This window comes from Corylus avellana, chromosome 1, assembly GCF_965113065.1.
Source record: "Corylus avellana chromosome 1, dhCorAvel1.hap1.2, whole genome shotgun sequence".
NCBI lineage: Eukaryota > Viridiplantae > Streptophyta > Magnoliopsida > Fagales > Betulaceae > Corylus > Corylus avellana.
Genome location: NC_142490.1, coordinates 19,168,853 through 19,186,878, shown reverse-complemented (window position 1 = coordinate 19,186,878; position 18,026 = coordinate 19,168,853). Strand labels below are relative to the sequence as shown.

General features: G+C 34.0%; 1 protein-coding gene and 1 long non-coding RNA gene across 2 annotated transcripts; both read right to left on the bottom strand.

The window, feature by feature from the left end:
* Positions 1-406: 406 nt before the first annotated feature.
* Positions 407-2,653, bottom strand: LOC132184259 (uncharacterized). Its single transcript, XR_015909782.1, has 3 exons — positions 2,587-2,653; positions 1,951-2,006; positions 407-769 (listed from the first exon to the last, which is right to left on the bottom strand). It is a non-coding gene; the product is annotated as an uncharacterized LOC132184259 (long non-coding RNA).
* Positions 2,654-5,334: 2,681 nt separating this feature from the next.
* LOC132168619 (putative LRR receptor-like serine/threonine-protein kinase At1g07650) lies at positions 5,335-17,773 on the bottom strand. The gene is made up of 24 exons (XM_088512204.1): positions 17,598-17,773; positions 14,935-15,112; positions 14,522-14,593; positions 14,365-14,433; positions 14,216-14,287; positions 14,034-14,105; positions 13,828-13,899; positions 13,649-13,720; positions 13,471-13,542; positions 13,275-13,346; positions 13,108-13,179; positions 12,256-12,324; positions 11,994-12,059; positions 11,344-11,409; positions 11,207-11,242; positions 10,364-10,404; positions 9,758-10,134; positions 9,497-9,692; positions 9,021-9,149; positions 8,066-8,184; positions 7,720-7,930; positions 7,386-7,623; positions 6,190-6,340; positions 5,335-5,918 (listed from the first exon to the last, which is right to left on the bottom strand). The coding sequence occupies exons 1-24, from the start codon at positions 17,698-17,700 to the stop codon at positions 5,535-5,537; spliced, it is 3,009 nt and encodes a 1,002-aa protein (XP_088368330.1). The 5' UTR covers positions 17,701-17,773; the 3' UTR covers positions 5,335-5,534.
* Between the last annotated feature and the right edge of the window lie 253 nt (positions 17,774-18,026).

Sequence of the window (18,026 nt, the reverse complement as noted above, 5' to 3'; positions counted from 1 at the left end):
TCCCTCAACCTCACTAGTATAGTAGTTTTTTTATGTGTACTGATTTATATGCTAGCAGGAGTTTCATGATTGGCTTATGATGTGCTTCCCCCTTACCTTGTTAAGCAGATTATGTTATAATTTTTCAGAAATTAAATATTTACATATATTTCTAGTTGTAAGATTTTGTTGGGCCATTGTAGTTACAGAGACTATTGCAGGGGCTCATAAAGCGAAGGATATATCAAAACCACACCGTGATTTATCCATACAGGAGTTGATGGACTTTTGCCTTCCAGAAGAAAAAACAGTTTAGGGCATGAGCTTTCAGCAGCTTTTACCATTCAAAAGCTGTTTTTTCTTCTGGAAGGCAAAAGTCCATCAACTCCTGTATAGATAAATCACGGTGTGCTTTTGATAGATTCTTCGCTTTATGAGCCCCTATAGTAGTCTCTGCAACTACTATGGCCCAACAAAATCTTACAACCAAAAATATATGTATATATTTAATTTCTGAAAAATTATAACATAACTAAAGAATTAAATCTTGCATGACTTACCATAGATCTGCTTAACAATGTAAGGGGGAAGCACATCATAACGCCAATCATGAAACTCCTGCTAGCATATAAATCAGTACACATAAAAAAACTATACTGGTGAGGTTGAGGGATGTTAGTATTAGTGGTTAATAGCAAAGACTAGTACTACTATTCTTCTTGTTAGGCTTGGATAATTACATATCTTCTTCAACAATCTCCTCCTCCAATGGGTACTGCTCCAAATAGGGCTGCAAAAAAAAACCAATGGGCCAGTGTCAAAATGAGAAAAGAATCTCGTAAAGGAGAGATGCATTGCCTTATAACCTATTCACTTGTTTCATCACACACTTTTCAAAGAAACAAAAGGTTGTGAGTGTGTATGTGTGTTATCTCCATATGGATCCATGGAGTGCTAATTATCACTATATACGTGTGTGCATGCAATTGTGCACAAAGAAAAGAGGTTAGGCAACCACATTGAACTCCAAATTATTAACATTCCTTGGCCAACCACAGCTTGCCACACAATATAATTACTGGTGGGTTTTCTATTTTGGCAGGAAATTTTAGAGAGCCAAATTTCAATTACCCATAATGAGATTTTACACACCCAATTACCCAATTGAAAGCCCAGGTCCTCATAAGCAGAAACATTTACAATATGTCAAAAAAAAAAAAAAAACAACACTGAAAAGCAGACTCAGCAGCATGTTCTTCAAAACTTTTACACAACCATCATGTTCTTCTATTGATACTCTTCAAAGCATAGTCTACAACCATGTTGGCTCATAATAAAAAAGTTTGATTTAAAAAGTGTAGAGAGAGAACCTACGAACTTGATATGCACTGGCTTAGGAGTCGGTTCTTATCCACACTACAATTTCAAAATTTTCCCACCACCAAATGCTCCAATGCTACCATTCTATTTACCATCTCTTCTTTCTTCAAACATTAAATAACAGTACTACGCTTCGCCTACCAATGGTTTAAAAGCATCACTTTATATTCACTTGAACTGTTTGGTCACATGCATAGGGCTAGGGACCTATATTGACCTCTCTCATATTTCCCTAATCCCCTTATGTTTTCCATCATCCTTCCCCCAACTCCAATCTCAACAAATCAAGATTTATTCAGCTAATACCTTATCTATGTAGCAAAGAATGAAGATTGAGAGGCAAGAAAACAAGATATTGGATTACTTATGTGAGCAAAGAAGATTTAGTCCACAATAGCAATCCAGAATATCGTTAAAAGATTTTTAACATGTACCACTACCAGCGGCTTCAAGTGCCGTGCATCATTACAACAATAGATAACAAGCAATAATCAAAGAAATATATAATTACTCCGCCTCACAGTAACCGAATATCATTATCAGTTCAGTAAATCAAACCATGCTTTCATGTAGTGATATAAACATACTAACCCTCACAGCAGTGTGAACTTCCCAACACCATTCTTTACCACGTATATTGCCTGAACCTACTTAAAACAAAAAAAACATGAAAGGCGAACATCATATATCCATGAAGCTTCACTTGAATTACTAACTTCTCACTCATCAAACAAATAAAAATGAAAATAGCAGTCAATATTGTGCTAAAGAAAAGCTAAGTTCCAACTACCATTCTCATATTACATGATTCCTAAGCAAATTAATACACTTTCACACATCAAAAGATATTTGTTATAACATGTCATGTCGTTGTCTTGAAGCATAAGCTTCTTCTCTCACCTTGACTACAAGAAGTTTTTGAAAGACCGGCAGTAAAGACGGAAAAAGAGGAATATTTGGTTGAACAAGAACAAAAGGATTAGAGGACAAGAAGCTTAAATAACAAGAATGCAGGGATGAAGGAATATAAAATTAAAAATAGCCAAGGCAATACTAATCGGTTGTTATGATTTAAACTAAAACATCTTCACCTTTCAAATACAGGTGAAGATTTTCACCATTTGCCTCTACTAATTCATGTATAAGATAAGCCGCAGTAAATCGATAAATGCAACAGAAACAAAGAAAGAAATCAAATTAATCTTCCTTTAAATGAAATTCCTTTACCTTGCTCTTGCTCACACTCCCTGAAACACAACACGGAGACACCACCATCCCAGTCGAAGGGTCTACGCACCATCACAGAAAAAGAAGCAATAACTGACTATTATTTCAGCATAACAAATATTCATCTCCAGCCGATACCTCATAATCCAAAAAAAAAAAAAAAAAAAAAAAACAATAATAACAACAACAACAGAAACACCGACCTTGAGGCGACGGAGGTATTCGTCTATTGCGAGCTGCGAATATTGTTTGCAATCTTCGTATTCATCTTCGTCGCTTACTCCAAATGATCGAGTCGAACCACTAATAATGGGCCTAGGCAGGGGCGACCCTATAACAACGAAAACGAAGGAGTGTTAAAGATGCAGGCACATACAGATAAAGACATATAAGTAGACGAAGGGAATTAATTTTACCCACCACATACACATCAGGGTTTAGGTGGTAGCGGACGCAATCCTCTTTGGTCAACATCTCATTATTTTTATACTTTTTATAGTAGGGTATGCAATCCTCCTCAGAGTCAGAGTAAGAGTTGAAATACTCATCGTGCAAATTTTTTGGATGAATTCCCATTTGCTTCTCGGGATCGTCGTTGCGGATCTCGACGGCGTCACGGTTAGGGTTCAGGTGCGTGGATCGCAGCAGAGGAGCAGGACCCGACGAAGGGACAGGAACAGGGCGACTTCGCTTGCGATGTTGTTTTTCTTCGACAAACCCTAGCCGTCCTCTCCTCTCCTCCACCATCCTCTTCACCATCTTAACCCTCTCTGTCTCGCTCTCGCTCAGGCGAACAATCCCAGAAAACCTAACGCGGCAAATCCTTTATAACAATCTGGAATCCCTAGCCACGACAGCAACACCTCGGCCTCTTTTATTTATTTATTTTTCTTATTTATAAACTTTAAAATAATTTCCAGTTTATCAAACTTTTTGTTTTTTCTTCTTCGGTACACTTTTTGTAAACCCAATTTTAGCTGCCACCCGGGCCAGGCCCACTGGGCCACTACCCTCAGCCTAATTAAAAATGATTTTTTAAAAAACATTTTAAAATTATCTCCTAAATATTCTCAAGTAATTGGCTAATTTCCTAAAAGTAAGGAGGAAAATTTAAAACTAATCTGAAATTTTAAAAACATGGTGAGACAAAAACCAAATTTAAAGTGAAAAGTTCACTTTTTTCAAAATTTGAAGAGTTACTTTTAAAATGAGCAAAATATCAAGGGGTTGTTTGTTAACAACCCAGCCATTTCCCAGTACTGTGCACATTTTTCTTGTTTCGGTAGAAAAAACATTTGATAAATAGTTTTCAGAAATAGTGATTGATGTGATGTAAAAAGTAAAAATGTTGAAAGTTTTTATTTTTTATTTTTTTTTATGAATAGCAATTGTCCATGGTTGTTGTCAAACACAGCTCAAATCGATGGATATTTGTGGACATATTTACTAATTATCTAGTTTCTAATTACTCTTTTATTAATTATAAACTTTATGTCAATTCGTAAAGATGTTAAGGGGGTGTTTGGTAATCTATTCATTTCTCATTTTTATCTAAAAAGATTAAACTCATTTATTCACACTAACAAACAACTTTCTTCACTTTTTATTAAAAAAAATTTAAAACTTCTTTCATCTTTACCTCACATCAACCCATTTATTTATTCTTTCAACTCTTAAAAAAAAATTGCCAAACACATTGTTAACTCTAACAAAACTCTTAATCAAATTCTCTTGGTTCTTCATGCGTGCGTGAATTAGATAATAATTGAAACATCTGTCAAGCATAAAAACTGGGTGGTCATATTTCCTTGTACAAGGCTGTTTTGTTCTTCCTTATAATTCTCACCATGCTATGATCCTATGATTTTCTTTTCCATTAAGGAAAAAACATCAAACTCTCTTGATAGATCGACTTTTCTTTTTTTTTTGCTTAGTATAAAATTAATTATTAAAAACCTCAACTAAAACACATATCCGCAAGGCAATTCATGTTGAATAGAATCTCAACAATTTTATAGTTCGGATTGCTAGCAATGTTGTGAGAGAACTATTGTAGTGATTTATAAAACACCGGCGTGCATGAACAATGTGCACGCCGGTGTTATATAAATCACTACTCGAGAGAACTAATATGAAACTTACATGTTTTTGTCCGCTTACCTAGGGGTGTAAAAGTGGGCGGTTAATAACCGCTAATCGCTACCCACTTTTGAAGGCGGTTAGAAAAAATCACCAACTGCCTTTATATATATATATATACACACATAAAATGTTGTGGCCACAACCCCCATTGGCCACAACGTGGCTCCTCCACCAAATGTTGGGGAATGGAAAGGAGAATTACGAAAAAATAAAAAATAAAAGTGACAGAATCTTCCTAAAAACCGTTGGAAATAGATCAAATAAATTACTCGTCCCATCAAACAAACTGAAACCGCCAAAAGAGATCATATTAAAAGGCAAAGTTCCAAAAAGGAACAAACCCGAAAGGGTTTGCCGCACAACCATCAGTAGTCAGTTGAGAAAACCAAACAAGATCATCTGTGATCAATAGAAAAAGGAAATGAAAGACATCAAATTTTTATATGTAAATGCAGGAAAAAAGCACAACTTTTCTCGAATAGGATGAGCACAGACAACTAAAGGGTATATCCATAAGATGTATGATGCACTATTGTGTTTAGCTCTCATAGTCTAATGAATTCAATGATCAAGAGGTGAATTTATATCGCTTATAACAATCTTCAGTGTCATGTTACTACATATTCTTTTATTCATAATTCAACAATGGAAAAAAACAACAAAGGTACGTACTCTTTCCTAGCATGGGAAAGAGAGACTGTACGACTATTTTTTTCAGCGGTCTATAGCAAATGTTGCTTTATTATTAGAAGAAAAAAAAAAAAAAAAAAGCATTTAGCATGGCTGGGAGCAATAGTATGCTGAAATTATTGAGAATCAAGATTAACTCGATAGAGATCCTGGGCAGATGTAGAAGAAGATCCAACCCAAGTCATATCTGATGAATGCATAAGGCTCTCTGATCCACTTGTGCTCATTGGTGCTGGTTGGAGTTGTTCAAACCGGTCTTTTAAGGCACTAAACCCCAATTCATCGCCATATATATTCGGATCCATGGTGACTTCATCAACAATGGTTTGGCCTTCGAGCATGCATACTACTGCAGACATGGTGGGTCTAAATGCTGGCGATGCATTAGTGCATAAGAGAGCTACTTTGATCATTCTAATAGCTTCCTCATTTTTTAACTCGGAACCCAACTTTGGATCCACTAGCTCCATTAGATTACCCTTTCTTTGTAGAACAAGCGCCTATAATAAGAATGGAAGTGAAAAGTAGCAAATCAACACAAGAGAATAAGCAGCAATACGCACATAGAAAATAATATACATGTCAATATGTTGAACTCAAGTGTGAAGTGAACGAATCAAACAATTTCAACATATGATAGTTTATTTTGTTGCTTGAGGCTAGAGTAACATATCAGGATGACCAAAATTGAGTGGGAATGGACAAAGAAGCAGCCAGGCCTCCAAACGCTATTTATAGTAGCATATATTAAAAGAAAAATATCAATCTTACCCAATCTACAAGGCATACGCAATTCTCTTTTGGTCGATATTTCATGATGCTCTTCCCAGTAACAATTTCCAGTGCAACAATCCCAAAACCATAGACATCTGCTTTATAGGTTAAGTAACCCCATAATGCATATTCGGGTGCCATATATCCTCTGCAAATGAAGATTATATTATGACTTATATTACTAGTATGAATTATCATAAACAAAATAAAGATCACTCGTATAAAGCTCTCATCTTTCATATCCAATAAAGTACGTAAGAATCAAGAGAAACTTAGGTACCAAATCATATTTCATTTGCATTCAGAATGCAATCATGCAATCATGCAATCAATAAGGCTACTAGGGCTGAGTGGTAATTTCATTCCGTTAAAGACACCGAAAATTTTTGTCCTTGGGGAAGAAGAATATGCCATTACCTTTGCACATTGCAAGTGCAGAATTGACTGAGTCATATAACACTAGCCACACAATTTGTTTGGTCATTGAACTCAAGTTTATCGGGGGTGTGGACTTAGATTCCGCAAGATCTCAATAATTTGTTTTTTTTTTCCCTTGGAAATATTGTTTTTTGAGAGACTTATATATCTATATTGGTTTTTGAGAGTGAAGGATGATAGAAAAATTGAGGACAAATTTCTCTGTATTGTTTATTTCTTAATTTTAAAGGGAGTCATTGCTTACGGGTAGCATGTATTTTAGAGGTTAAATAAACATATTTTTTGCCTTTTTCGTGTGGCTTTTTTACCTTGCAATTTTATTTTACCAGGAAATTGGGCTGATTCTCTAATGCATCAAGTATTGGGGCAGACAATAACTACAGCAAATTAATAGTATGTTTCATGTTTTGACGTTTTCAACGCTTGAAAACTGGTTGATAATAGATGCAGCTACGAGTTTCTATGTAAGCATGGTTGTGTTGCAAATGCAAACAGCTGACATATAAAAATCCTACCAAACAATTAATCCAGGACGTCTATATCATATTCCATATGCAAACTTTTCCAATATGCAGAGACTTTGAATGCTTCCATGTTCCGGTTTACTTTCAGGGCAGCATCTCATAGAGACATAGAGATCAATCAATATTTGTTCCTTTTTCTCTCTTGGTCAATAACTTGGGAGCAAATGAAACAGAAGAATAGAATCACAAAAAGACTCCATATTGAAGAAAAGAGGGAAAAAGGTCGCTCACATTGTTCCAGCGACTCGTGTGCTGATGTGGGTGTTTTCCTCTTCATCAAGCTTGGCCAAACCAAAGTCAGAAATCTTTGGGTTAAGGTCCCTATCCAATAGCACATTGGTAGTTTTGATGTCTCTATGAACAATTCTTAGTGCTGATTCCTCATGCAAGAAAGCCAAACCTCTTGCTATGCCAACACATATTTTCTGCCTTGAAGGCCAGTCCAAGTTTAAGTGGTATTCCTCTGGACCTACATATTTTGTAGATTGTCCAATGCAGAACTCATTAACTTAGTTCTTAATATATGCCATTCTCATTATAAAGTTCGTAATAAAATACGGCTTACCAAACAAAGCACGTGCCAGGCTATTGTTTTCCATGTATTCATAAACCAAGAATAGTTGATTTCCTTCAACACAACATCCATACAATCTAACAAGATTTGGGTGTAGTAAAGCAGATATCATTCCTATTTCATTCACAAATTCACGATTTCCTTGTTTTGATTTTGAAGAAAGTTTCTTAACTGCAATTATAGTATCATCTAACAGTACACCCTGCATCAGAAATAGAAAAATATACATCTTCAGGTATGGATTCATTATTGAATTAGACGCCTCTTGGTATAATGGATAAGTAAGAAAAAGAAAATAGATATCCTAAAATTGAAGGAAGATGATGTTGTGGGATACCTTGTATACAGATCCAAAACCACCTTCTCCAATCTTATTTGCAGCATCGAAGTTGTTAGTGGCTGCTTTGATTTGCCTATAGGTGAAAAAACCAGTTTGCAGATCTAATCCTCTCAGCTCTGTTAAAAGGAATGAAAAGGTGAGGCTAAGATGTCACATTGCATCTTATAAATGATATGATTAATTTTTTAACCAGTATTGTTGTGTCTATTGGCTACTTATAAGATGCTAGATAGAATGTAACAAAACAAACGCAGTGAGAAAATACCATACCGCAGTTGGTCAGCCACATAAACCCCAAGTTTTTACAAGATTTAGGGTTTCTCTTTGTTTCCCAATTACAAGTGTATTGGGAATCAAAAAAACAAAATTTAAAAGAGAGGAACTCATCGGTGCCTATTAGTAAGAGATTTGCCTTTTTGTTCTTTTCAACAATTTTAGTGAGATCTTTTAGATGACATTTTAAAAAGATAGTTAATTAAAATCCATAATCTTTTATCTCTCACATTTTTTTTTTTTTTTTAAATATGGGTCCTTCTTAGACATAAATACTCAACTCAGTGACCTCAAGTCATCCATCTCTCATGTAAATATGGCTTCATTTCGATTTTATGAAAAAGCAGTGATCTCATATTTCTGAATGATTTGGTCATATCATTTATAATTATGATTGAAACTGACTCCAATAGCAGTACCGAAGAAGCCCAAAAAAGCTATCATGAAGACAGATTCTTATGCTCTGCAATCCAGCAACAGTATAATTGCTTTCATGGTGTACTTTGGACTGTTGATTTTTCATCAAGGGAAAAATCCTAAAGTAATATAACACGCAGACTGCAATAGTATATAAAGCCCTTGGGAAATTGCTATACATTGTTTCAACTTCGTGAAGAGTTGGAGAAGAGAAAAATTATCCTATCTAATTTCTACATCAAAATTAGTGCCTGCTGATTACCTTTTTCCCTTGATATCCTGCCTCGTTTTTTGATCCACATTTGAATGCCTAAAATCATAAAAATGAGCAAAAGCGCTGATACTACAGCTCCAGCAACAATGAATATCTTGTAGTCAGGGGGACTGAAATCTGCAGAAGAGGAAAATTGTAAAGGAAACTGATTATAAAGTTGCATCCTGGAATACCAGTAGTACCATAGAGATAGACATACGTGGACCAATCTAAAACAAGATATGAATGAATGGTTCAAACACACGAATATCAGAGTAAGAGTATAAAGATTAAAGAAGATTATTAAAGTTCTGATTTCTTCCATCTAGTTGCAGTTTAATCTTGTTTTGGGTAATACTTTTTACAACAAATAATCATGGGCTCTACCTAAACTATATAATGCTATGCTTTTATTGTTCATCAATCTAATAAGTATGAAAAACGTTGGCAAGTAAAAAGATTCTCGGACTCCAAGAAATGGTTACCAGCTTTAACAGAGATAGCTGAGATGAGAGGACCATATGTTCCTCTCTTTGGGACAGCTGTTGTCCCTTTCCCAGCCCAATGAAAGCGGATTTGTAAGACTTTATTCCTCACAACTGCCTTAAATTTCCTAACAACTGCTTTATCAACACCTTGAGCTTCATGTTCAATATCAAAATCCTTCCGCACCAACGTTTCCTGTAACAAATTAAATCAATAAAATTGTGTTCTACGTATAAAGCAAAACGAATATAGCACCATACCTGGATATAAATATCAAATATCCGCCTTCCAAGACTATAAAAAGATCTATTGTCTCTGAATACTATCTCTGCAAAGTATAGTTTCACAGTATAGTTTCCATTTGCCAAGCAACGTGCATAATATGTCAGAGAAAGAGGAGAGAGCCGTGCACTCGTGAATAATCCGGAGTCATTCATTCTTAGTATTGACACATTATTTGTTGTGTATGGATCAGAGGTTTCGCTGATGTCCCAAAAAATTCCACTACTACTGAATCCCCAATTAGCTGTGCTAGGAACAAATTTTGCTGGACCTGCTTGGATTTGATCCCCTTTGTACTCTATGTTTTCAAAAGTGGTTGCACTTCCACCACAATTTATATGCAATGAGTACTGATCTACCAAGAAACAAAAACAACAGCTTTTTAATAAAATAAAAAATAAGCAAACATTATAGAGCAAAAAGGAAATTATGTATTAACTTCATCTTATTTCATTTACTTCCCAACAAAAAGAAGAAATATTTTACTGTATTTTTCTTTCATTTAGGAAAGAAAATATCAAAAGGAATGCCTGACAACATAATTAAAGCACACACCACATAATTTGAATAAGGTACTAAATTACCTTTTGAGCATGGATAGGTCTGGCACTCATCGCCAAGTGTTCTTAATTAGAGTCGTGCAAGAAAGAAGTGTGAATTTAGCAGAATAAAAAGGGAATCACTTCTCCAAAATAAAAGCCAAAAAAAAAAAAAAAAAAAAAAAAAAAAAAGAACAGAAAAACATGGATCCGGCTTACATCATGGACAAATTAAATCTATGGCTAAGATTAAAACATCCCCATAATGATGTTTCCATGGAAAAATTTCAGTGCAAACAATATCTTTGATTAATAATTTTTTTGGAATCATATGAAAGCTATGAAAGAGGAATGGTCAACTCTATAAAACCAAAGAAACCTAACCGATGCAGTAGCCCATTCTTCATGAATTTAGCCAAAGGAACAGAATCCTCAGGGACCAAAAAAATAACTATTTTCCTCTCAAAGTTTTGAGCTTTTAACCCCTCCTTTCAGCAACCATAGGATTGTTTAACTGGTTTTGCAGAAAACAAAGAACAAGGCCTGGTTTTTGCAGAGAAAGGCAAGGAGAGAGATGGAGAAGAGAGAAAATTATGGCTTTGAAACTGTCAGAGCTGTGGAAGTTAACGAGTAAAAAGAGAGGGACGAAAGTACTGAAAAGGTTTGAAAGACGAATTTACAGAAAGAGAGAGAAAGTGAAAGTGGGTGAAGAAGGACGAGGACAGTTTTCGTTTGATGCAAATGACTTCTGTTAGTTTCTTTAAAATTACGTTGTTTGGACTAAAAATGGGGAAGTTTTAATCTTGACAGTAGATTTAAAATAACAGGAAAAGTAAGCAGGATCCAAAAACATTGTTCTGCTTATAAGTCTACAAGTTAGAAGCTTACAAGTTGTTCTGTCCAGAGAAGCTCTGAAACAGATTCCTGATAAAATGAGAACCTAGTTAGTTTCGAAAAACTACAAACTTGTGAAGAGGGTAAGTATGGAAACCTAAAGTAAATTAAAGGATAAGAAAATCACTTACAGGGTTTCTCGACAAGTACGCAGCGCAGAGCTTTCTAAGAAGTTATTGTAAGAAAGATCCACATGTCTGCACAAAAACGTATTTTCATTCATAACTCATTATAAATCCATAAGAAAAGAAAAAGTATACTTGAAAAGGTTTTGATAAACTAAATATAATTGTAAAAGGAGTTCATTTGAATATTTCAGAAACACCTAGACAGACAACATCTGACCCCTACAGAAGTAGTATGACTGACCACATCTAACATGTACTCTAAATCAGCAGTTTAACCTGTCAACTCAAGCTAAGACCACCAAATTTCCTTAACCAACTAAAAATTAATCGTCAACATGGTGTTTCCAAATAACAGAGATCCAACATAACAATGGAAAAATGAAATTTCCCTCCACTCTTTTTTACTGGAGTCGCATGATGCAAGAAGCAAATCTATATTGGTAGCAAAATCAGTTGAATTCACCCATTCAATATGATTGAAGGAGATCTCCCATTAACCATAAAGGGTTAATGAGATGAATCAATGTCCAAAGAAATGTATATTTGAAAATGATGATGCCTGTAAAGATTAAATATCTGCAGAAACATAAAGAATTAAAGAAAAAGAAATATTTCATGCAAATTTCAAATAGAGTTCAAGATGAATTATATACAGGCGATTATCTCGGTTTTTGGTCCAGGGTGGAATAGGCCCATTGAGCAAGTTGCTTGTAAGAAACCTGTTCAAATAGCAACATAATCATGCTCTGGATAAAAACTTATTTATATCATTACTAAAGGAGAAATATTCGAATGTAAGATATACTTTGTGATGATATATATGACACACACACAGAGACATATATAAATGTATATAATGTTTATTTGAGCTTCTCTGCAATAGAGCTAGATTTAGGGTTTTGGCTCCACACTTGCATGTATTCCAATTTTGATAGACCTTGAAAATCTGGAACATTTCCTTCCAATTTGTTGAAGCTAAGATCTCTGCATGGATATAAAAATGAAGAAGGATTACAAAATGAGACATGAATGTCCATAATTTAAAGTATAGAGTCAAGAAACATAACATACAGGAAGAAAAAAATTTGAAAGAGAGACTTCAATGTCCATATAACAGTGGACATGAAGCTTAAAACAGATTCCATAAACAATGTAAGGACTTTTATTATATATTTTCATTCTAATGAAAACAATGCACCATAGACAGCCTAACTAGAGCATGCATTGTTCAAAGGTATCTTACAGAAGCTGCCACAATTGGCCAAAGGAGTAGGAGGGGGTGGATCATGGCTGCCATGCCTACAATGAGAATTGGTTGACAACCTTAGATAGGTGATTTCTAAACGGTGTAGGTTGTAAATATTAGAAGCAATCATCATTGCTTTTCAAAGGCTAAAAGATGAAAGCAGATAATTAATTATTACATATTCATAAGATGAACGATGTTTCCCATTTCTTATTTCAAACTAATCCCACTCCATAACTACACCTCAGTTTGATGGTTTCAGCAGATGATCGTAATTTTAGAAAGAATGACCAAAATCTTTATTGAAATAGTTATACACGGTTTGCTTTAAGAATAGAGAACCATGAAAACCCAAAGTCCATAAATTTTAAGATGCCAATATCTACTTTCACTATCCAAAAAATAAAAGGAAAAAAATAAAACTTCACACCTGTATATATGTACAGTAAAATGTTCTTAATGAAAAAAAAAAAAAAAAAAAAAAGAAGCCAGAGAAGAAAACAGAGAGGAAGAAGAACTACAGAATTTGTAGTACTGTCATTTTTGATATATATGGGGGAATTTGTCCGGAGAGATTGCAGCTACTCAACAACCTGCAATGTCAACCGCCATCATCTAAGCAAAATTGCTATAAATTTGTATCATTTGAGTTGTTGAAATTTAACAGAAAAAGAACCCTCATGCTTACAATCTTTTCATGCTTGTCATGCTGCTTAAGTTTGGAAATTTAGAACCCTCACCAAGTAAGTCACTAATCCTTCTGCACCAAATTGCATTATTAATAAATGTTAGGGTCTTAAGCAACAAGTCTTGTTAATTTGAGTATCACATGAAGATAAGAGAGAGATTATGCAACCCAAGAGTACTTCGAAGGCAGAACTTACAGCTCGGTTAAACTACTCAGGACCGAAATGCTAGAAGAGATGGGCCCCTCAAGACCACTAGCTTGAATCTCTCTGTTAAAAACACAATTCTAATAGGTTAGATTACGCCTAGATATTCTACTAGAAGAGATTTTAACATTATGGGATTTTTTTTATAAAAAAAAAATAGAACACATACAATTTCTGAAGTTGTTTCCAACTTTGAAAAAAGTCGGGTATTTTTCCAATGAAGTTGTTACTGCTAATCCTACTGCATATAGCCACATTGGAAACAAGATTGAATAACATAGAAAGCTGAAGCTTTTCAATTAAATATATAAAATTACTGTAAGTATAGAAATGGCTGCAACCACTTACAGTTCCATTAATTTGGATAGATTAGTGAGATTTTTTGGCAACTCTCCAGTGAGATTGTTAGCACTAAGAATACTGCAGTCATCAAATGGGAAGTTCAGACCAGCTCAAATTATTGTCAGTTGAAGAAGTAAATCATTGATAATTAAGAAAAGAATCATCAAATCTGATTTGAAAATGAAAAGAAGGATTGAAAAAGAAACACTGACAGATTCTCCAGGTTAACCAAATTCCCAAGCTCAGGGGGAACACTTCCAGAAAACAGATTGCCCTCTATGCTCCTGAAAATATAGTCTTCATCAATATTAAAGCTCAGCTAAAGTAAATCAAACTATGATGCATTCTACTAGATTAAAAAAGGGTGAGCAAGAAAGATACAATATGGGCATACAGGATTAAAAGAGTGGTAATGCTTCCCAGGTAGCTTGGGATTTGTCCTGATAACTTGTTATTAGAAATTGACCTGCAGTGAATCAGGTTAACGCAATAAGAAAGAGCATTCAGCGGCTAACATAAGACATGAATTCAGCACCAACTTACAGGTATTCCAACTTTGTAGAAGCCCATTCTGGTGGTATTGTACCAGTGAGGTAGTTTCGATTGAGGTCACTACAAGCAAGAGGAAAGTGGGCTGTTAGATTAGAACTTAGAAGCTTAAAATCAATTTTCAGGAACAAATTGTTGGTGACTTTCTTACATCTTCTTTAGGTAGGGTAGCTTCACCAGGGAAGGAGGAAGCACACCATCAAGATCCTGCCCTTGAAGGAACCTGTAACACGAATAATTATAGGTAAAAGATTATTCACACTTCCATTAGAACCCTTTAATACATAATATACTCTGTTTATTATGAATGGAAAAATCCAATATAAGTCAAATTTAATTACTTTTATTTATTAAAAAAAAATTAAGTACTTTTCACTTGCATAAAAGAAAATTGAAGCGCTTTTCTGCTTTCCAAAATTGAAGTACTTTTCAGCTTTCCAATATATGTCAAATTGAAGTACTTTTCACTTACATAAAAGAAAATTGAAGAACTTTTCTGCTTTTTGTTGAATAAAAACTTGATCTGTTCACAATTTCAATATAAGGGAAACGAAGGGTACGTACAGTTGAGCCACGTGACATACACCAGCTTCGATTGAGCAATTGCACATTAGAGTATTGTTGTACAATGGCCTCAAATCCGATTTGGGTGTTGCCCAGCTCGACTCATTAACGCATGGGTCTACACTGACATTCCAATCTTTCTTCCCCACTTGTGTAGCTATTTCACGAAGGGCTTTCACTACATGCATTATACACCAACCTCATCAATTTTTTTTTTTTTTTTGCCTTCTTCCAAGTGCCTTTTGACTGGTTTGGTTAGTGCCCACTATTAATGTTTCCACGTGAGAAGATATATATACACACTAATTTACCATTAGCTTTGTGAATTTTTATAAACTCTATAAATATAATGGTTGATCTATTAAATTTGTAAGAGTACATGTGTTAAACATGGAAAATTTATTGACACCTAGCATTTTGGTCAATATTTTTTCCATATTTGACACATCTTATCTTATAAATTAACAATTAGATTTGTGAATTTATGTGGACCACACATAAATCAATAGTGAACCATACAAACCTAATGGTTGATCCATTGAATTTATAAAAAAATATAGACAAAATATGAATAACTTATTGATTCATAACATTTCTCTTTCCCGCCCTATGAGACTTGCTGATGTGGTAATATATGGTTATGGATAATGTTAAATGATAAGACAACAACAATAGAATTCCTAATAGAAGGTAAAAGATGAGAGAAGAGGGGAGAAAAATATTTTGGGCTAAAATAATTGATAGAAAAGCTATGAGGAAGTTCAAAGTCCTACCCAATGTTTAGGAAAGTTGTTTAAGATTATATATATATATAAAAGAAAAAAACAAAACAAAAAAGCAATAAAAAACAGTTACTGTGAGTAGTGCTCTTACACGCATTTTAATGGCCGTTCTCTCCAAAAAACCGATGTACAAATCAAATGTCCAAAGAAAAGAATTCACAAGGCCTAATTTGAGAAAGTTTTTAAATAGACAACAATAAAATAACACCCAAATCAACTAGTATTTATCCCCCATGTGTCCTCGCAATCCTAGAGTTCCTTTAACTAACATTTCAAACAACATACCATACTATCATCAAGCATAACGATTCAATAGCCTTAAGATAATTTTTATATGGGGCTGAGTCAAGCTATAGTTCAACTGAATTTAAGAAAATAGGTACAATTTTTACTGTCTAAACTCCTCCCATATTCCTTTTTTTAATTAAAAAAAGAACAAAGAGATTTTAATTATAATGGCTAAAGATAAGTAGGTGTGACATTTATTGGAACTCCTCTAGAGTCTAGAGGAAGAAGTTGTGCTTGACTTGCCACTTGCTTACCAATTTGCCATGCAACCATCGAAGTGCTGGCATATTAGAGAAGGGCATGCAAGCTTTCTTGGGTTATAGAAAACAAGTGCTTTGCGAAAAATGTTATTAGTCAATATTTTTTTTATATTTAACTTATCTTATCTTATAAATTAATTATTAAATTTATAAATTTACGTGACATTCTCGTAAGTCGATAGAGGACCCATAAATCTAATAATTAAACTATTTAATTAGTAATAAAATATGGAAAACTTATCTCTCCTTCCGAGAAGAACACTCGGAGAACGACGCAGTACAGTATAACTTCTGCGTGTAGTTCTCCCTTTGTCGTAAGCATGTGGATGTGATGGTCCGTTGACGTAAGTCAAGTTCTGTCCTTAGCTGACCAGATGTTACTTTAAACTATTAAGATAATAGGTAATTGAATCATGGGTTTTCCAATTACAGACAAATACTCCCATGTTTCTAAGAATTCACGATTAAATAGCCTTAAATTAGTAGTTAAATGATTATTTTTATTTTTTATTTTTTATAAATTTACATTTTTAAAATAAGTAGTAATATAATATGATATTTTTGACTTTACATATGAATCTCACCTATTAAAATTGAGTTTAAACCTACACGTAAAAAAAAAAATTAAAATATTAATTAAATTTAGCTTAAACTTTTAGCTGCAAACATGGGCTTGCAGATAAATTTGTAGATAATTTTATTAACACATAAGAGTTTTTAAACAGATTGCAACAAAAAAAAAAAAAAAAAAAAAACAAGCAGAGAACACCCAAATTTGATAAGAACTTCAATTTTAAAATAATGATCAAAATTCATCCTAAATAATTATAATTCCAATTCTTATTAAATAAAATTTTAATCTACCACAATTTATAATCCTAATTATACATATTTCCTTTCTTCAGCTAATTCATTTGGCTGAGGCTTTAATGTTTAGATTTCCTTTTCCACCAACATGAAATGATTCGGGCCAAGTGTTTTTTGGCTCCTAAAAACTTTCCTGGATTCTACTTGGAGTTGGAGAAAAATTTATAAGCTTCGTGCAAAAAGTTCTACTTAGAGTTGACAAATATGAATATAGGGTACTTATCTATATATAATATAATAGTAAAAGGCTAAAAGCATGCAAAAAAGATGCAAAGCTGTCTAAAAGCATATTGCAAATATGAAAATTGGGAGAAATTCTTTGTACTTCTTTGTGTTATTCATCAAAAAAGAGAAAAAAAAGAAAAAAAAAAGAAAAAAAAGAAAGAAAGAAAGGAAATGATCAAAAACTTTACACACATATATATATAGAGAGAGAGAGAGAGAAGAAGAAAGACTGCCACCTCACCTTCATCATCAGGAGTAAGGCCTAGACGGCCAGCTTGTGTTTGCATGGATATAAGCAAAATGAGTAAAATAAAGCAAATAGAAGGAAGAAATCTTGCCATCATCTCCTCGATCTACTACTGATCATAAGGCTATTCCACGAGCTCTTCTTGCAAAGCTGCATAGAAAATGTCATATCTATATATCATTACTCAGGTATTGAATGTTCAAGGGAGAAGCTTCACATTTATGAGGTAGGGACACTTGCTTTAGGTCTGTCCCTAAAGCTTCACATCATTGAGAAGTATATATTTGACTTAAGTACGACTACTATTTGGGTGGCGTAGGGCTCTTAATTTATTATTATTATTTTTTAATAATTTTTTTTTCTATTCAATAATGGGACAAGGATAATGATTTTTATTTTTTTTACTAGTATTAAATGGCCAAC

Bases quoted from the DNA above. Each gene is read 5' to 3' on its own strand.
- LOC132168619 (XM_088512204.1), bottom strand. From the start codon at position 17,700: ATGATGGCAAGATTTCTTCCTTCTATTTGCTTTATTTTACTCATTTTG. The intron at 15,113-17,597 runs GTGAGGTGGCAG...TAATGCATGTAG, and splicing joins CCTTACTCCTGATGATGAAG to TGAAAGCCCTTCGTGAAATA. The intron at 14,288-14,364 runs GTAAGTTGGTGC...GATTCACTGCAG, and splicing joins TCTACAAAGTTGGAATACCT to GTCAATTTCTAATAACAAGT.